This window comes from Pseudophryne corroboree, chromosome 2 (assembly GCF_028390025.1).
Source record: "Pseudophryne corroboree isolate aPseCor3 chromosome 2, aPseCor3.hap2, whole genome shotgun sequence".
In the NCBI taxonomy this organism is placed as follows: domain Eukaryota; kingdom Metazoa; phylum Chordata; class Amphibia; order Anura; family Myobatrachidae; genus Pseudophryne; species Pseudophryne corroboree.
The window spans coordinates 123,594,929-123,616,190 of record NC_086445.1 but is presented as its reverse complement, the minus strand read 5'-3'; the positions used below and the strand labels follow the sequence as shown (position 1 = coordinate 123,616,190).

Genomic DNA, 21,262 nt, shown 5'->3' with positions numbered 1-21,262 from the left:
AGTCACACAAGGAAGAAATTTTCAGGGGCTATGGTCAAGCCAGGAGGCTTGTCTACACATCAACGTACTGGAATTGAGGGCCATATACAACGGCCTACGACAAGCGGAGGATCTTCTTCGTGACCTACCGGTTCTGATTCAATCAGACAACATCACAGCCGTGGCTCATGTAAACCACCAAGGCGGGACAAGGAGCAGAGTGGCAAATGCGGAAGCCACCAGGATTCTTCGCTGGGCGGAAAATCACGTAAGCGCTCTATCAGCGGTCTTCATTCAGGGAGTGGACAACTGGGAAGCAGACTTCCTCAGCAGACACGATCTCCATCCAGGAGAGTGGGGACTTCATCAAGAAGTTTTTACAGAGATAAGTCTTTGGGGAATTCCTCACATAGACATGATGGCGTCACGCCTCAACAAGAAGCTTCAGCGGTATTGTGCCAGGTCAAGGGACCCTCAGGCAGTAGCGGTGGATGCCTTGGTGACACCTTGGGTGTTTCAGTCGGTATATGTGTTCCCCCCTCTTCCTCTCATCTCAAAAATATTGAGAATCATAAGACAAAAAAGGGTGAAAACAATACTCATTGTTCCAGATTGGCCTCGAAAGGGCTTGGTATTCATATCTTCAGGAGATGCTCACAGAAGATCCATGGCCTTTTCCTCTCAGGGAGGACCTGTTACAACAGGGGCCCTGCGTGTTCCAAGACTTACCGCGGTTACGTTTGACGGCATGGCGGTTGAACTCCGAATCCTAGCTGGGAAAGGTATTCTGGAGGAAGTCATCCCTACTCTGATCAAGGCTAGGAAGGAGGTGACGGCAAAACATTATCACCGTATCTGGAGGAAGTATGTTTCTTGGTGTGAAGCCAAGAATACTCCTACGGAAGATTTCCATCTGGCCCGTTTTCTCCACTTTCTACAGACAGGAGTGGATAAGGGCCTAAAATTAGGCTCCATTAAGGTACAGATTTCGGCCCTATCTATTTTCTTTCAGAAGGAATTAGCTTCTCTCCCAGAAGTCCAGACTTTTGTAAAGGGAGTACTGCACATCCAGCCTCCTTTTGTGCCCCCACTGGCACCTTGGGACCTTAACGTGGTGTTACGGTTCCTGAAGTCTCACTGGTTTGAACCTCTTCAAATGGTTGAATTGAAATTTCTCACTTGGTAGGTGGTCATGTTGTTGGCCTTGGCATCTGCAAGGTGGGTGTCCGAATTGGCGGCCTTGTCTCACAAGAGCCCCTAGTTGACCTTCCATGTGGATAGAGCAGAGTTGAGGACTCGTCCTTTCATATGAACCAACCTATTGTGGTGCCTGTGGCTATGAGTGACTTGGAGGATTCCAAGTCCCTGGATGTAGTCAGGGCCTTAAAAATCTATGTAGCCAGGACGGCTCGAGTTAGGAAAACAGAAGCACTGTTTGTCCTGTATGCAGCCAACAAAGTTGGCGCTCCTGCTTCGAAGCAGACTATTGCTCGCTGGATCTGTAACACGATTCAGCAGGCTCATTCTACGGCAGGATTGCCGTTACCAAATTCGGTAAAGGCCCATTCCACTAGGAAGGTGGCCTCTTCTTGGGCGGCTGCCCGAGGTGTCTCGACTTTACAGCTTTGCCGAGCAGCTACCTGGTCAGGTTCAAACACTTTTGCAAGGTTCTATAAGTTTGATACCCTGGCTGATGAGGACCGTGCGTTTGCTTAGTCGGTGCTGCAGAGTTGTCCGCACTCTCCCGCCCGGTCTGGAGCTTTGGTATAAACCCCATGGTCCTCACGGAGTCCCCAGCATCCTCTAGGACGTAAGAGAAAATAAGATTTTAAACCTACTGGTAAATCTTTTTCTCCTAGTCCGTAGAGGATGCTGGGCCCCGTCTCAGTGCAGAGAAAATCTGCAAGACTTGTATATAGTTGTTGCTTACATAAGGGTTATGTTACAGTTGAGATCAGTCTTTAGCTGATACTGTTTTGTGTTCATACTGTTAACTAGTTGCGTAGATTCCAGTTTATACGGTGTGGGCTGGTGTGAATCTTGCCCTTAGAGTAACAAAATCCTTGCCTCGTATTGTCCATTTCCTCTGGGCAGTTTCTCTAACTGAGGTCTGGAGGAGGGGCATAGAGGGAGGAGCCAGTGCACACCCATTCTAAAGTTCTTTATAGTGCCCATGTCTCCTGCGGAGCCCGTCTATACCCCATGGTCCTTACGGAGTCCCCAGCATCCTCTACGGACTAGGAGAAAAAGATTTACCGGTAGGTTTAAAATCTTATTTTTACATATTTCTGAGAAGGTACCTGAACAAGTAGAGGAATCTTATTTTACAGAAAATAGGAAATCGTCGCTTACCTTCCCCGCTTCTAAGGAGTTATTTGAAAAATCCTGGGAAAACCCAGAGAAAAAATTCCAGATCCCTAAAAGAATTCTCATTGCTTTCCTATTCCCTGAAGAGGATAGAAAGAAGTGGGAAAACCCACCTATTGTAGACGCTTCTGTATCTAGGTTGTCTAAAAAGGTGGTTTTACCTGTCCCTGGTTCAACCGCCTTAAAAGAGGCGGCTGACCGCAAGATTGAGACTACACTCAAATCACTATACACTGCTATAGGCGTGGCTTTAAGGCCCACTTTTGCTTGTGCGTGGATTTCTAAAGCCATAGTTAAGTGGTCAGGCACATTACTAGAGGACTTGGATACTATGGATAGGAGTGACATTGACTTGTTTTTACGTCACATACAGGATTCTGCTGGCTTCATGGTGGAGGCCATGAAGGATCCTGGCATGCTGAATGCAAGGACTACTTCCATGGCGGTCTCGGCACGCAGAGGACTCTGGCTATGCCAATGGACTGCGGATGCAGAATCCAAGAAAAGTGTGGAGAACCTACCCTTCACAGGTCAAGCTCTGTTTGGGGACGCATTGGATGCGTGAATCTCCACTGCAACAGCGGGCAAGTCAACCTTTTTCCCCTCAGCAGCACCACCGACTAGGAAACTTATCCTACGTTTACACTGCAGTCCTTCAGGACCGCAAAAGTTACAAAATCCAAATCCTCTACCACCTTCTTTAGGGGTGGTCGGGAAAATCCAGAAAACTTGCACCAACAGGGTTTCGGGAACAGAAACCAGGTTCTGCTACCTCAAAATCTTCAGCATGACTGTGGACCTCCCAGCCTGGAGATCGGGCAGGTGGGAGCGAGACTAAAAGATTTCAGTCACATCTGGGCGTCGTCATGCATTGTTACCCAGGGCTACAGACTGGAGTTTCAGGAACTCCCACCTCACAGATTCTTCAAATCAGGCTTACTAGTTTCGCTGACAGAAAGTGCTATCCTGTAGGAAAATTGGTCCAAACCAATGTTATTGTTCCAGTTCCACCTCACCTACACAAGGGTTATTACTCAAACCTGTTTGTGTTACCGAAACCGGACTGTTCGGTAAGGCCAATATTAAACCTAAAGTCATTGAACCCCTACTTGAGTGAATTCAAATTCAAGATGGAGTATCTGAGAGCGGTGATCTCAGGTCTGGAGGAGTTGGAATTCCTGGTATCCCTGGATATCAAGGATGCATACCTTCACATTCCGATCTGGCCGCCTCACCAGGGTTAGCTCAGATTTGCGCCGCTGGATTGTCACTATCGGTTCCAGGAACTGCCCTTTGGCCCCTCCACAGCACCGAGAGTGTTCACCATGGTCATGGCAGAGATGATGCTACTCCTCTGCAGACAAGGAGTGAACATAATTCCTTATCTGGACGAACTGCTGATAAAAGCATTTTCCAGGGAGAGGTTGTTGCAGCGTATTGCTCTCTCAACTCGACTACTCCAGGATCATGGGTGGATCCTGAACCTTCCAAAGTCACATTTGGAGCCGACAAGGAGACTGCCCTTGCTAGAGATGATACTTGACACGGAAGTGCAGAGGGTGTTTCTACCGGTAGAGAAAGCGTTGGTGAGCCAATCAATGGTACGGGATGTCCTGAAGCCAGCTCGGATATCTGTTCATCAGTGCATTCGCCTTCTGGGGAAGATGGTAGCCTCCTACGAGGCTCTTCAGTACGGAAGATTCCTCGCGAGGTCCTTCCAACTGGATCTCCTAGACAAATGGTCGGGATCACATCTACACATGCTCCAGCGGATACGCCTGTCGCCGAAAGCCAGAATTTCACTTCTCTGGTGGCTGCAAACATCTCACCTACTCGACGGCCGCAGGTTCGGGATTCAGAATTGGATCCTTCTAACCACGGATGCCAGTCTCAGAGGTTGGGGAGCGGTCACCCAAGGGGAAAACTTCCAAGGAAAGTGGTCAAGTCTGGAATCCATCCTTCTGATAAGCATTCTGGAACTAAGGGCCTTATACAACGGCTTTCTACAAGCGGCACATCTTCTGCAAGATCAGGCCATTCAGGTTCAGTCGGAAAATTTAATGGCAGTGTCCTACATAAACCGTCAGGGCAGAACGAAGAGCAGAGCGGCAATGTCAGAGGTAACAACAATCCTCCTCTGTGCAGAAAAGCACGCGGTGGCGCTATCCGCAATCTTCATTCTGGGAGTGGACAACCGGGAAGCGGACTTCCTCAGCAGACACGATCTCCATCCAGGAGAATGGGGCCTCCACTCAGAGGTGTTCGAAGAGGTGACAAGTCGATGGGATGTACCTCAGGTATACATGATGGCCTCTCGCCTCAACAAGAAGCTTCGGAGGTACTGTTCTAGGTTGAGAGACCCACAGGCGGTGGCGGTGGACGCACTGGTAACTCCGTGGGTGTTCCAGTCAGTGTATGTGTTCCCTCCACTTCCACTCATCCCAAGGATTATCAAACTAATAAAATGAACAAGAGTTCAGGCGATCCTCATTGCTCCGGACTGGCAAAGGAGGGTTTGGTACGCAGATTTTCTGGAATTACTGCTGGAGGATCCGAGGCCTCTTCCTCTTCGCGAGGACCTTCTGCAACAGGGGCCGTTCGCCTATCAAGACTTACCGCGACTACGTTTGACTGCATGGAGGTTGAGCGCCAGATCTTAACTCGGAAGGGTATTCCGAAAAAGGTAATTCCTACGATGATACAATCTAGGAAGGCGGTTACGTCTAAACATTACCATGGAATTTGGAAAAAGTATGTGTCTTGGTATGAATCCAGGAAGTTTCCAACGGTGGAGTTTCAACTGCGACGGTTTCTCCTCTTTCTGCAAGCAGGTGTGGATGTGGGCCTGCGTTTGGGCTCCATAAATGTCCAGATTTCGGCCTGGTCCATTTTCTTCCAGAAACAATTGACTGCCCTCCCTGAGGTTCAGACATTCTTAAAAGGGGTTCTGCACATCCAACCACCCTTTTTGCCTCCTACGGCACCTTGGGATCTTAATGTGGTGCTGTAGTTCCTGCAATCGGATTGGTTTGAACCATTACAGGAGGTGGAAGTAAAATATCTTACTTGGAAGACCGTCACACTGTTTCGCCTTGGCTTCAGCAAGACGTGTGTCAGAGCTGGGGGCGTTGTCTTATAAGAGCCCTTATTTAATTTTCCATGAGGACAGAGCTGAACTCAGAACTAGTCAGCAATTTCTTACGAAAGTGGTGTCGGCGTTTCACATCAGCCAACCTATTGTGGTTCCGGTTATCACAGACACTTCCGCTACTTCAAAGTTTTTGCATGTTGTGAGGGCTTTGAAAGTATACGAAAAACGGACAGCTCATCACAGGAAATCTGACTTGCTGTTCGTTCTATATGATCCCAATAAAATGGTGTGTCCTGCATCAAAGCACACAATTGCACGCTGGATCAGGCTCACTATCCAGCATGCTTATTCCATGACAGGTTTGCCGGTTCCAAAATCTGTACAGGGCTACTCTACTAGGTCAGTGGGTTCTTCCTGGGCGGCTGCCCGGGTTGTCTCGGCTTTACAGCTCTGCCGAGCAGCTACTTGGTCTGGTTCGAACACGTTTACTAAGTTCTCCAAGTTCGATACTTTGACCAAACTAAAGGTCCTCAGAGGCCAATCAGTTCTGCAGGAACCTTAGCACTCTCCCACCCGGTTTGGGAGCTTTGGTACATCCCTCCGGTACTAAATGGAACCCCAGTATCCTCTAGGGCGTAAGAGAAAATAGGATTTTAATTACCTACCGGTAAGTCCTTTTCTCGTAGTCCGTAAAGGATACTGGGCGCCCTCCCGGTGCTTCGTTCTTTGCACTGTTACTTGGTTAAGTATTGTTGGTTCAGCTGTTGCTGTTCCTGTTTAAAGTTGGGTTAGCATAGCTTTCCTCTGTTTTTGTGTGTGCTGGTTCGGAATCTCACCACTATCTTTATCTTTATTCATTCTCTCAAAGTATGTCCGTCTCCTCGGGCACAGTTTCCAAGACTGAGTTTGGTAGGAGGGGCATAGAGGGAGGAGCCAGCCCACACTATCAAATTCTTAAAGTGCCCATGGCTGCTAGTGGACCCGTCTACACACCATGGTACTAAATGGAACCCCAGTATCCTCTACGGACTACGAGAAAAGGATTTACCGGTAGGTAATTAAAATCTTGTTTTTTTTCCTATAATTTTTTTTTTTATCTGAATTTTGTGATGGATCTGCACAAAATAGTCTAAGTTGGTGAAGTGAAATTAGAGAAATTTATATAAAGAATTTTTATAAATAAAAATTTGAAAATTGTAATGTGCATATGTATTCACCCCCTTTGCTATGAAGCCCCTCAAAAGTTCTGGTGCAACCAATTACCTTCAGAAGTCGCATAATTATTGAAATGAAGTCCACCTGTGTGCAATCTTAAGTGTCACATGATCTGTCAGTATAAACAAACACACCTTTTCTAAAAAGCCCCAGAGAGGCTGCAACACCACTAAGCAAGAGGCATAACACCACAAAGACCAAGGAGCTCTCCAAACAAATCAGGGACAAAGTTGTTGAGAAGTACAAGTCAGGGTTGGGTTATAAAAAAAAATATCCAAATATTTGATGATTCCCCGGAGCACCATCCAATCCATCATCTTCAAATGGAAAGAAAATGGTACCACAACAAACCTGCCAAGAGAGGGCCGGCCACCAAAACTCACAGACCTGGCAAGGAGGTCATTAATCAGAGAGACAGCACAGAGACCAAAGGTAACCTGAAGGAGCTGCAGAGTTCCACAGCAGAGACTGGTGTATCTGTGCATGTGACCACAATAAGCTGTACACTCCATAGAGCTGGGCATTATGGAAGAGTGGCCAGAAAAAAGCCATTACTTAGTGTTAAAAATAGGAAGGCACGTTTTGAGTTTGCTAGAAGGCATGTGGATGACTCCCCAAATGTATGGTGGAAGGTGCTCTGGTCAGATGAGACTAAAATTTAACTTTTCGTCCACCAAGGAAAACGCTATGTCTGGCGCAAACCCAACACATCCCATCACCCCAAGAACACCATCCCCACAGTGAAACATGGTGGTGGCAGCATCATGCTGTGGGGATGTTTTTCAGCAGTAGAGACTGGTAAACTGTGTCGAGTCGAGGGAAAGATGAATGGTGCTAAATACAGGGATATTCTTGAGCAAAACATGTTTCAGTCTGCTTGTGATTTGAGGCTAGGGCGAAGGTTCACCTTCCAGCAGGACAATCACCCGAAGTATACTGCTAAAGCAACACTCAAGTGGTTTAAAGGGAAACATTTAAATGTGTTGGAATGGCCTAGTCAATGCCCTGATCTCAATCCAATTGAGAATCTGTGGTCAGACTTGAAGATTGCTGTTCACAAGCTGAAACCATCCAACATGAAGGAGCTGGAGCAGTTCTGCCTTGAGGAATGGGCAAAAATCCCAGTGGCAAGCTCATAGAGACTTACCCAAAGCGACTTGCAGCTGTAATTGCCGCAAAAGGGGTGAATAGTTATGCACGCTGAAGTTTTCTGTTATTTTGTCCTATTTGTTGTTTGCTTCACAATAATAAAATAAAAAAACATCTTCAAAGTTTAGGCATGTTCTGTGAATGAAATGATGCAAACCTTCAAACAATCCATTTTAATTCCAGGTTCTGAGGCAACAAAACATGAAAAATGCAATGTTGGGCAAAAGCTGTGGTACTTTTGTATGGGCAAAAGCTGTAGTGTAACAAATGATGTAGCTGCGGCTACCTATTCAACTAACATTCAATGACGTAGTGCAATTGCAAATTCCAGTGATTTGCAGTCATACAATGTATGCATTGCTTTTCTTCCTGCGGCCTCAATATCCAAATGTTTTGAAGATTTAAAACAAAATTCATTTGCAACTGAACCGATCTGTCATCTGCATCAGTTTGTCGAATTCTGAGGACTTCCCAATTGAAAAAATACTGGATGTGGTATTGCAGCCCGTTACAGCATGCAGAAACAGGAGCAACTTGCAGATATCACGACCCAACAGTGATTGAACGCAGCGGATATCATACACAGGATTGGGAGATGGTCCCCGTCTTATGTCACTGTGATAGTACAAACAGATATGTAGTATACATGGTAATCTTAGCAGACAGAATAGCATTCGCACCAATTTTTATGTAAAGTTACTTTCCCACAAATCATTTTGATAACCAGAATTTCAAACTGTTAGGAATATAAACTAAAGCACTTTCTTCAGTAAGGTCACTTGGAGATGGATACACGCCTGCTCTAGAAGAGACAAGGGATTTCTGATTTACTCTTGCTGCAACTTCTAATAAGTAAATGTTCTGCAGCTCAATATCGCATTCTTTTGACATTTTGGTGAAAACTGCGAAGGATTTCGTTGGCCGTATACGGTAGAGTTACCACATTTACCTTCCCACTTTCACCCTGGCTGTGCCCCATAGAGTTACCACATCTGCCTTACCACTTTCACCCAAAATTATATTATTCGCTCCGTAATGTTCTAATTCTCATGTGCCTACTTTTGTAGGCACAGCTCTGACTCCCTTGAAGGTATTCCTACTTTTTGGAAATTAGGTCTCCAATCAGCATTGTTCTTCATAATTCTCTTCAAAGTAAGTACAGGTCTGAAGGAATGCATGGTATTGTTCCCTTATTACTTGGTCGCCCTTTGTTTGAAGACTTGTTGGAGGAAGAGTATTCCTGAGGAATGTTTTTCCCACTTTGAAAATGACACTGCAGGTGTAATGCAATCAGCAGCATGAAGATCACCAAGATAATACTCCAAATGGCCTCTTACCGTATATGACCATTCATCACAGCGGCTTTCGTAGCTCTTTATTTATGGTTTCCGCAAACTCTGAAGTTCTTACTTTCACATACTCCGATGTAAAGTTACTGTATGTTTAGAAGAAGGTCCACTAAGGGATCACAGAACAAGCAGTCAGCCGCACTACAAACTGGGTCTTCTTTTAAACGAGCACTTTAACCATTGCTTCACCTCTCGTCTTTCGTTACTTTTATTTCATTGTACTTTTTATCTGTAAATATTTTCCGACATGCAACGTGAACACTTATTCCAGCAACCACTACAACGTCGCTGCTGCGGCTGGCTTCCTTTATACCATCTGCTCCATTTTGCTAAATTTTAACTACCTCTTGTCCACTGTTTCCTTACAAATCACGAACAATATTCTTAAAGGCAAAATGTTAGTCTGAAACAAAAGAAAAACACACATTTGAATAATAGTACACAAAATATTAATTATTCACAAATATAAAATATAACAAAATTCACAACAGCCAGGCCGCCATTTTCAAATCCATTTTAGGGGAGTTCCCATGGTCCAATGTGGTCTGATTTTGGATGTTATTCAGCAATGATTCCTGAGCTGCAGACGCTTTAAAATGCTTCTGAAGCAATTTTGCCCAGGTTAAAGGGATAACTGCTTTAGTTTGCCTGGGTTCTATCGCCCATAAAAGATAATTTTAATAACTTGGGAGTCCATAATTTGTGAAGAGTGAGCTTCTAAATCACTTCTGGAAAAACTCTCCCACCCCTTTAAAAAAAAAAAAAAAAAAAAAAAAAAAAGGGTTATTTTTACATAAGTTTTTTTTAAAAAAAATCTTGAGCTCTGTATTTCCAGATAAATCCTATGAAAGCATTTTGGACATTGTTTATCAATGTGCGTGGAACAATGGCCGAAGGCGCTTGGAAAAGATGAAGACGTTTTGGTATTGTGTTAATTTTCACCACCATGACCAGCCTGTAGTTTACACAATATTTGGTGGAACGTTTCCTGATCCTAAAAAATTGTATTTTGAAGTGATACAACCCTCAGATTTTTTTTTCTTTTTTCTTTCCTTATGTCACTGTAGTTCAATGTCAGGCATCCTTTATCCTGACTGGAGATGTGTAGTTACTGAATTTTTAGGGGGTACATTTTTGGATTCCTGGCTGTGTGATTTGTACAGGTTGAAATGTGAAAGTCTGCAAAATCCAGGAGTGACCAGGTAACTTTAGTCCCTATAGCTCTCTTGAGTAGTCAACCTGTTTGTTATCTTTATAGGTTTAAGGGTGATTAATCTGGCTTCAGTATATTATGTCTACATTCATATTGTCGCCATTAAACATATTGCTGCGTTGACACTGATTGTAATGTCAACACTTTTATTTGGTCCACTGCTTCAGGGGTAAACCCTTCCCAAGTATCGACATTTTAAGCACGTCGATATCATGAATGTCGATCTTCTGGTGTCTGTAGTTTAAGCTTGTTGACATCTGTCACTGTGAACCTCATGTCCATGAGTAGTGAGGGCAGCCATTTTGTGGGTTAAACCAATGTTCGGCCTATCAGGTTATTCAGTCGTTATTTTCTCATGCTTTCTGCATTCTGATCAGTGTTAGTGAAGCCTTTAAAATGGCCGCCTCCACAGTATGTAGGCAATTGGTTTACTTTAAAGCATTAAGCTAGTGTGTAATTTTAACTATGAAGTAGTTCTGATTAAAGTCTCTACCATAAAATTAATTTCACAGCCTTCGTTTTTCTCAACACAGATGTCATCCTTGTGTTATTTTTATTCTTAGTTCTTTGTAATTCTCCCAAAACTTGAGTAGTGACCCCTCTGCTTGTTCCCCTCTTAAGTGAAACCATCTCTGACTAAATTCATATGGCTGTCTTTTAAGTTCAATGCGATTGTACGGTTCTGTGTTCACAATATAAGGAGCGGCAAATAGATCTGTTTTCCTGGCAGAAGCTGAAAAGAACGAGCTCTGCAAGAAGTAGCACAGATGTCAAACATCTTGCGGTTCTTCTCTGCCAACCAGAAGCCTGGGCTACAGACTAGCTGTAATTGTTATGACAGTCGGTGGTGGCATTCCTATAACTGGTACTCGGAATTGGCTTTCAAATTGGAAAATTAATCAAAAGCACGTGAGGCAGATTAGCACCGTTAGACGGAAAACATTGGTAAAGTTGAGTATTTGTTTTGTACATTAAGTTTAAATGCTCAGACGTAAACCGTTTACGGTCACCAGAAAGCTCATGACATGGTACGGGCTTTACGGATCCAGTTAATGCTGCTTTGGCAATTGTTCGGGTATATTGCTGCTGTACTGACTCTTATAAATCTAAGGGACCCATTCATCGAGTTCTAGCCATTTTCGACTCGTTGCATATGATAAATGGTGCTCCAGCCATTCAGCTCCTAATAATGTGTTTGAAAAATGACAGTAAGGAGCTGATTGGCTGAACATTATCATAAGCAGTGAGTTTTAAATAGCTAAAACTTATTGAGAAATAGGCACCTAAGTTCTTATTAATTGCTTTTCAATGGTTCAGTCTGTAACTTGTATGTAAACCAATTTTGTTTTATATTTAAAGCACCTCCCACAAAAGTGTGACTGCAGTATGGTTTCATTCATGTACATCTAGATGGTAAAGTCAAAAAGATAGGTTTCTCTAAGGGGGGTAGTTATCAAAGTTTGGAGAGAGATAATGTACCAACCAATCAACTCCTACAGTAACTGTCATTTTTCAAACACAACCTGTGAAACAGTAGCCAATTGGTTGGTAGTTTCTCTCTCCACTTTACCTCTCACCAAGTTTTGATAGCTGCACCCAGTGGTGTCACAAGGCTGTAACACCTAGAGGGGGGGGTGACACCGCAGTGTCAGGAGCCAGGTGCTGCAGTGAGAAAGTCTCCTACAGCACCCGGCTCCTGTCATAGAAGAGGAGCCGACAGTGCATGGAGACTGTCTCTGGGGGAAGTCCAGCATCTCCGAAGATGCTGGGCATGCCCCCAGAGTGATGATTCCGGGATCCCAGTGAAGCCACGCCCTTATGTTTAAGATCACACCCCCTTTTTGCCACGACCGCGGCAGGAGATCAGGGGTGCGCATCGGGTGTCACCACATCTGGCTGCACCCTATAGCTTTTGTGCAAAATTGCACATTTTTTATTTCTCCTTCATCCACTAGGGGCCACTGGAGTGTAGTTACAATGGGGAAATAGTAGGCAGTAAATGGGAGCTGGCACTTTAAAATTCTCACACTGGCTAGCTCCTCCCCTACTATCTCCCCTCCAAGGCAGTCTTAGTTAGTGCCCGATGTGAGCTGGTTCACTTGGGTTTAGCGGAAGACATTTTTCTTTTTTCTTTATTATTTTATTTTTCTTTCTTACACTCACAGACTGGCAGCTCTGCCACTGCCAGTCTGCACCGTGGGAGCTGCCGGCGGGGTCCCATCGCAGCTGCGTGCGGCTCGGGATGGGCCCCGGCTGAGGGAGACACTGAGCTCTCCTGAGTTGGCCGGACACCGCTGCGTGCGGCGCGTGTCGGGGCCACTCCATCCAGCAGAAGATTCCGGCAGCATGGCAGCGGTGAGTATAAAGGGCCGGACACCGCTGCGTGCGGCGCGTGTCGGGGCCGCTACACCAGCAGACACCGCTGCGTGCGGCGCGTGTCGGGCCGCTCTGTCGAGCAGTGTAACACCGCTAAGTGCAGCGTGTATCGGGAAGGACAGCAGTGAGTACAATCTCTCCCCTCTCCCCCCCCCCCCCCCCCCCCCTCCTTCCACTGTCTGTTTTAATGTTTGCATATGTGGCCCCCTATACCGGAGCGTATAAAGGGCGCAAGCACTCTCCGCTCCCTGGCCGCAGCATACAGGCGGCCGGGGAGATACAGTCGCTTCCCGCTTCATGTGCAGCGGGTTTCATTTTTGAAATTGGCGTCGGAGCGGGGGGGCGGAGCTAACTCCCGCGCTGTAGGCTCAGCGCTCTCCGTCCCCCGGCCGCGGCAGCTGCAGCAGCGCGTACAAGTCCCCGGCCGCTCCAGCAGCGCGTACTCCGGCCTCTCCAGCACTTCCGCTCCAGTACCTCCGCTCCCCGACCGCTCCAGTGCCTCCACTCCCCGGCCGCTCCAGCACATTTAAAAGGTGAGGCTGACATTCCTGCTTTGCTTAGCGGGCTCCCGGCGGCGGCTCCCAGCGCTCATTGTCACAAAGGGGGATTTTAGTTTTCTGTGCAGGGAGATAAGATATTGTGTATATCTCACTTTGGCAGCCATTCCTTCCTGCATGAGAGTCCTCTGCCCGGCATTCCATACAAAAGGCTGTAGATCAGGGAGCCTGCTATATAACAGGAGCTGGGGATCAGCTCATTAAGGATTTAAATCTAGTGTGCAATAACAGTTTTTCACACAGTATTTATCTACCCTGTTGGGTGTTTGTTTGTATATATAGATATTTGTATGTGTGCGGGTGTAATATATATATATATTTAGATATATATGCATACAATGCCAGATATAGGGGGTAAAACAAACCACTTCCGCAATGTTTTATAACGACAAAATGCCCCGCCTTGCCACATAACACTTTCCCCCATCTCTTCTCGCAGGCTGGCCACCATTTTGAAAAGCCAGCGGAACCTCCAAAAACATCTGGTGCACCTTAATTAGCAATACGCTACATACAGGGCGGGGTGTTGCCTTCCCTTTATTATTCCTTGGTGTCACTGGGTACTAATGCTATTGGCAATTTGGGGAATGTGTATATATAAAACAGTGTGGCTCAGCACGCTAATCCCCTAAACACCCAACCACAGAGGCCTGGGTTCAAGTACCACAACAGATACTTTTAGCGTTGCGGCTCAGTACGCTAGTAGCGGGTATCTCAACGGTTCCGGTATGAAAGATAGATAGTGTCTAGTTAGACAGTCAATAGATAGACACCATATGTTAGATGGACATTAGGTCGACAGGGTCAAAAGGTCGACAGGGTCAAAAGGTCAACATGGAAAAGGTCGACAGGTCAAAAGGTCGACATGGAAAAGGTCGACATGGAAAAGGTCGACATGGAAAAGGTCGACAGGTCAAAAGGTCGACATGGTCAAAAGGTCGACATGGTCAAAAGGTCGACATGGAAAAGGTCGACATGGAAAAGGTAGACACCATGTTTTTTGCATTTTTCTGGTTTGTGTGGATAGTTTTGTCATCTGGGACCCCCAGTTGTAGAAAGGCATACCCTCGCGGGGCTCGCTTCGCTCGCCACGCTTCGGGCACGGTCGCTCGCTGCGCTCGCCACAAGGTTTATAACCAACTCTATGCCGACATGGATAGAGAAAGTATGAAATAATCCAAAAACATGTTACATTTAAAAAAAAAACATTTGTCTATCTTTTTTATGTCGACCATTTTCATGTCGACCTTTTGACCTGTCGACCTTTTCAATGTCGACCTTTTGACCATGTCGACCTTTTGACTTGTCGACCTTTTGACCCTGTCGACCTTTTCCATGTCGACCTTTTGACCCTGTCGACCTTTTGACCCTGTCGACCTAATGTCCATCTAACATATGGTGTCTATCTATCAAATGGATAGGATCTCAACAGGGGGACCGGGGTTTTGAATCCCAACAGAGCACAAATAGCTCAGTCAGTAGAACAGCGCAGCGCTACGGGTTCACTAGAAAGTTTATATGGAATTGTGTAGGTCTCTACACATTATAGTGCAGACCTTACATAGCGCTGTGTTTATTTAACCCACCTTTTCTCCTTTCGTTTGTCTCACCTGGGATAGTCAAAGAATTCCCTTTTAGGTGTGAAGTATGCGGTGGAGCCATCTGCTTAGCCCTCCACGCACCTGCAGGACACTCCTGTTGGAACAGCTCAGATTACGCAGGTAATGTCACTGTTAACCAGAGACCTTGTACGTCATTTCACCTTTCCAGGTTTCTAAAAGAACCTTGCTAGCCTCCCAGATTACACGACTCGGCAGTGGAAAGGCCCCTCGGGGAGGAGGCGAGAGATGCCCAGGATACAGTGGATGTCTGTTTTCGGTGCAATCTCAACCAGTGTCTCAGAATATCCAGGTGCATTATACAGCAGTTTGTCTGATACTGCAGGTAAAGAAGGCGGACCCGTCAGATCCATCAGGGTTCGGCGCCGATGACGAAATGGTCCAGTTTCGGATGAGCTGGATAGGCTCCGGTAGGCGGCTTGCAGACACCCGCATACACAATTTCAGGTATAAAACAATGTTTGTTTTCCTATCTTTTCCCCGCAGAAGGAGGGAAATGGGATCAGAACCTCTCCAAGGTTTACCCTCGAGGTATCACCGGTCCAACAAGCTGCCGTTTTCCTGAGGCAACATTGCTCAGGTATCCATCGAAGCATATACGGCAGCAGGGTTCTACCTTGTCCGGAGCAGGTAGGTTGTGGACCAATTGTCCTCTAGGTTACAGGATATTTCGCATCAGGAAACTGATATTTTGGTACAGGTCAGAATCACGATTCTGCTTTATCTTCTTTGGAGGTCTCCACGTCTGCAGACTCGGAACCTGCATTTTCGCTTGGGCTGTCTTAACCAGACGACCTCTGGGGCTGCGACAGTGACAGGTGAACATGAAATCCTACGGGGCAGATGGTTCAGGGGAAGGAACTATCTGCAGGATTTCTTGAACCATTGGAGGTAAGTCCACTTTTCTTTCTCCTACTGCTGCCCCAGCTTCAGGACAGACCTTTACCGGTTTTTCATCTAGATCTTTCCGTGCCTTTCAAGCTTTCGACTCCACACACGATATCTATGTCGCCAGGGTGACAGGCTGAAGCAGCGGTTCAACATCCTCGGTCCAGTCCGAGTTTTGGTCATCCTATACACTCACTACAGGTCAAACCTTCCTACCAGCTGGAGGGTCCCAGGGTAGGCACATGTCGGTGGTCCTACGGGGAGTACTGAGAAGGATTGGGCGGTTACAGACTAGATTTTGCTATACAACCTTTTCAGGAATCAAGAGAGTCATACTGCAGGTGGCACTCCATATGCTTTTAACCGAAAAGGATGTTGATCCCTGTTTCTCAGATATCCTTTGAATCGGGACAGTACTCAGGCCTTTGTTTTCTGTTCACGTTCCGAAGCCAGTTGACTAGGCCAGGCCTATTCTGGCCTTACAATCCTTTCAGTCTGTGATTGCTAGTTTTGAACAAGAAAGGGGATTTTACGTGTCCCTTGTCTTCAGGGATGCCTGTTTGCTAATTTCCGTTGGACGGGCTTTTCTCAGAGTCGCATTACAGGATTCTCATTTTCGCTGTCAGTCCTTTCCTTTCGGTCTCTCTCTTCCGCTCCCACAGGGTTCAGGAAGATCACACAATAACTCTTTTTCAAGGACAGTAGGTGACGTTGATTCCCTAATGGGACAATCTACTGCTACTATCCCACTCTGTACATTAGGTGGCTTCGGAATATCCGGAGGATCCAGGAGCTTCTGGTTCGACACAGATCCTATCTATGCTCCTCGTAGACGTTTCTCAACACGGTTCGTCAGAGGATTTTTCCTTCCTCTGCACCAGGTACTCTATTCCTTCAATCAAGTTGCGACGCAATGAGTGGTCGCCTACATTCCTCTCGGAGCGGGGGACAACAATCTTCTTTCCAGGTCAAGCCACCAGGTCAGACTCCCGGGTGAAGGAACATTCCCCGGAGTTTTGTCAGCCGGTCCGCTGTGGGCGGAGATTTCGGATCGACCTCAGGGCGTTCTGACTGACTCTTTAACCCTTTACTACTCTCGGACGTGAGCTCTGGCGGCAGTAGCCGAGGAGGCCCTCAGGGCTCCGGGGAGTTTTCTGGTTACTCTATCCTGCCTCCTTTTCTATTTCTACCTCATGTTCTGTAACACAGGAGGGAATTATGTGTGCTAGTCCTCTCGGTGGCGCTGGTTGGGCCATGCATGACTTGAAGATACAGATACACCTGTTGTCAGTAGAGGAGCCTGGGCTCCTACCTCGACTGGACTGTCTACTTCAACTGGGTCCTTTTTTCTTTGTTCAATCTTACACTTGTTTCGTTTAAACGGGTGACTGTTCACGAGACCTCAGAAGGGAGGGGTTCCCTAGTTCGGTTAGGCCTACTGGGCACCGATTTCAGAAGTCTGTTACCTCTTCTCGCTTTTGCCACTTTTGGAAAACTTTATGGGACATAATAAGGATAAAAGGGGTTTTTCCCCTTCTTTCAGTTACCATTCATCTGTGGTTTCTCTGTGAGATTTGGCTCCGCTGCGCTTCAGACCACAATGACCGGAATTTTAGCTCTCTGCCTTTTTCGGTTTTCTTCCAAAAGAGATTAGTCTAGCGACCGTAAGTTCGGCCTCTTTTTCAGGGAGTACTCTATTGGCAACTCCCCCGGCTGAGCTTCGGCCTCAGCAGTCGTTTCTTCCAGAGGGGATATCCATTTTTCAAATAAATCTGACACTAGTGTTTTTCGGTCCTCTTTGAAGGCTTGTCAGGGCTCGCCGACTCTCCACAGAGGTCTTCGGCTATTCGACGAAGTGTTTTTCTTCTTTGTCTCTGTACGATGCTCCCGTGCTAAATAGCCGGGGTCCCAGCGTACGCTGGGCCGTTGGATACATCTGACCATCAGACAGTCTTCTTGGCAGTTGCTAGGGAGCCTCCGTTTTCCATTTCAGCGCACTTTACGCGCGTTGTAAGACCTTCGTGGGCGGCTGCCCGTGGGGTCTCCATGAATACTTTGTCGGGCGGCTACTTGGTCAGACCGACATTCGTTTTGTCAAATTCTACAAGTTTGACACTTTTGCGGCCTCTGCATCACAGTTTGGCCGAGCAGTTTTTACAGGACTCTCAGCGCTCTCCCACCCGTTTTTGGGAGCTCTGGGACGTCCCCATTGTAACTACACTCCAGTGGCCCCTAGTGGATGAAGGAGAAATCAGGATTTTGGTACTTACCGATAAATCCCTTTCTCCGATTCCACAGGGGCCACTGGACGCCCGCCCAGCGCTGTTTCTCCTTGTATTTTGCTTAAAGGTTTGCAGATCACCATATGACTGCTTGTTGAGTTCAGGCTAGCCTGGTTTTTTGTCAGGTTCTGTTCCAGGTTTAGTTTGGGTTATCCTGGTTTACAGGGCGTCATTAACCTCCTCTATCTTAAGGTTTGTTTATTCCATCTCTCATCGGGCACAGTTTTACGTAGACTGCCTTGGAGAGGAGATAGTAGGGGAGGAGCTAGCCACAGTGTGAGAATTTTAAAGTGCCAGCTCCCATTTACTGCCTACTATTTCCCCATTGTAACTACACTCCAGTGGCCCCTGTGGAATCGGAGAAAGGGATTTATCGGTAAGTACCAAAATCCTGATTTTTCATTCATGTCTTCTAATTGAGTTTTTGTAAGTGAGTAATCTGTGTCTCCCATTCTACGAAAGTTGCGTCAAATTTCGCATGTCCTATGCTGGCTGCTAAATCCGCCAGTTGTTTTATAATCCTCTGCAAGATTCAGCTAAATGGAGGCATGGTCCTTTACTCCAATAATTCTGAGGCTAACAACATTTTCGAGGGACTACAAGTCCTCAAATTCACAGGCCTTGTTCTGCATTTTTCATCTTGTATGATGTCAGGCGTTTCTTTTCTTGATAATGGCTGGCACGAATTGTACACTTTGAGTATGAATTATAAATAAGTGTTCAAGTCCTAAGTTGCGGCAATGGCAGGTTTAATTACCTGTAGTGCCTGTTAGGCTTCACTAAGAGTTAACGTTTTTAACTCCACATAGGTCCATATCCAGTTAGTGATCCCGTTCTGCTTCTGAAGCTCAAGGATATTCTTAAAGAACCCCTATGGTAAAGTTTTGCAGTTATCTCCAGTGTCCAACAAACAGACAGGGTTACTGCAGTTTTGGATATTCTCTTCCAGTTTCTCCTTGGAATACATTCATTTTACCACAGGTGGCAGCATTTTGAGTCCTAGTATTAGCTGGTGTTCTTGTGTCTGTATTCTAATATCTAATGGTCTCTGAAAGATATATGGCAGCCTACTGAATACTTAATGACCCGCACTGACTGTAGAAACTGTGGCTGAAGAATGGTCAGTTACTAAGGTGCTGTGATGGGAGAGTATCTCCTGAATGTGTGGGAACATGGGCTTAGTGCTGGCCATCCTACTGCTAGCTGTGGAAGTTGGCGGGTTTACAGTACAAGCCTTTTTAGTGTTGGTGGCGTTTATCCTGTTGGGCAGTTTTTAGTAGTTGGCCATCAATATGAATCTGTCTTGTGGGATAGTCGCTGTTTTGATTTTGGTATTGACAGAGACATTACAGTAATAGACTTGTGATTCTCGAGTCCACTAACTAGGCTGCCTTTTTGTGTCTCCTATAGGTATAACATAGAACCCAGTTTGTACTCTCCATTCTTCTCCCTTGGTGCCTGCATGGAAGGATTAAATTCGCTATTCAATCAGCTTCTTGGCATCTCCTTGTATTCTGAGCAGCCAGAGAAAGGAGAGGTGTGGTCCAAGGATGTCCGGAAGCTGGTAAGTCTTCCTTTATATCTGAGGACTTTAGTTTTTCTCTGTGGGAACTCTACTATAGACTGTAGTAGGTGTGACAAAGAGGGAAGATGCCCTAAAACTGGACACTTCTACACAAATACCCTTTTCTTCTATATTATGTGGTGATGATGTAAGACTAAGGGGTAAATTTACTAAGAATCTCATTTGGTTTGAGTTTAAACACGATGGGCATTGCTGGTATACGTGAGAGTTTTTCAAGATCAATCACTCCTATTTACTAAGAATCGTTTTCTGATGGTCTATGCTAGTGGTCGCCAACCTTAATTGGGGTGTGAGCTACTCGAGAAAATTGAAACCTTAGTCCCAAAGTGCAGTGGGCTAGCTTAGCAATAAGCAAGTGTGGTCCAAGGCTGAACATCCCGGCACCACTGCACTGAGCTTTTTCAGCAGGCGGTGTACCCCGGTCCCTCTTGTGCAAATCCTCCATCCAAGCTTGGACGGAGGAGTCACACAAGAAGGACCGGGGTACACTGCTGAAAAAGCTCAATTCGGTGGTGCCGGGCTGTTCAGCCTTGGACCACACTTTCTTATTGCTAAGCTAGCCCACCGTACTTTGGGACTATGGTGAGAGATTTTGTTTATGGCACCAGTCGCCTTATCTGGACAGTTTGCACACCCCTATGATGTTTTATTGTGATATTTTATTATGCTGTTTTAAACATTGTAATAAATTTCTTGTTCCATTGTGGACAATTTGATGATTATCCTATCTATAAGGTTTTAGCGCCATTGGTACCCTTCAAATTATTTTACATTTGATCAAAGGGAATTGGTGTTTTTTCCCCCATTTGAAGGTATACCAGGGCAGTTTCTTCCTTTTCACTGCGCAATTCTGAGAGTGTATGTCCATTTCTATTTTGATACACTGCAATGCCCCTGCAATGCCACATTATTCTACACAACGTAATGCCCCAGACACATTATTTCACACACCGTAATGCCCGTGATACATTATGCCCCATGGTAAGGCTTCTAATTACTTTTAAATTACCTGCTCGTCATGGAAGAAGATGCAGCTTTGTAGAAAGCTGCATCCTCTCCAGTTGGTGTCGGCATTGTGTGCTTATTGGCACTTCCGGGTAGTTATAGCGCTGTGCTCCCTGTCGGATGCTAAAGGTCAAGTATGACCTCTAGCGTCTGTCTCCTCCGAGGCGGAGGAGTGCTACAGAGCGGCGGTGAAAGTCAGTTGTGGACTCCCCCCGAAGTAAGGCAGCAGCCAGCAGGGGTCAAGGTTGCCGCTGCAAGCTACCCGTCGCTTGGTGATCTATGCAATCGTGTTCAGACGTTCTTACTGTGCGAGTTCAGTCATGTTGTGCCCATTTTCTATAACCCTTCCTGTGAGCCGTATGTTTGGAGACTTAGGTGGGGGGGATAATGCTTTGTCCAGCGGGACTTCATCAGTGTTTCCCATGGCCCCCTCCTTTGCTGGTTCTTTAAAAAGAAGGGACCCCCAAGCACTTTTTCCCTGTATTTCTCTATCGTCCTTGTGGATGCTGGGGTTCCTGAAAGGACCATGGGGAATAGCGGCTCCGCAGGAGACAGGGCACAAAAGTAAAGCTTTCCGATCAGGTGGT

At 46.1% G+C, this 21,262-nt stretch overlaps 1 protein-coding gene across 1 annotated transcript in view; it reads left to right on the top strand.

Moving 5' to 3' along the window:
* MIPEP (mitochondrial intermediate peptidase) overlaps positions 1 to 21,262 on the top strand; it is a 294,841-nt gene that overhangs the window by 120,059 nt on the left and 153,520 nt on the right. The window contains exon 11 of the mRNA XM_063951677.1: positions 19,496 to 19,649. Within this exon, the coding sequence (XP_063807747.1) occupies positions 19,496 to 19,649 (154 nt within the window). The remainder of the gene's footprint in view (positions 1 to 19,495; positions 19,650 to 21,262) is intronic.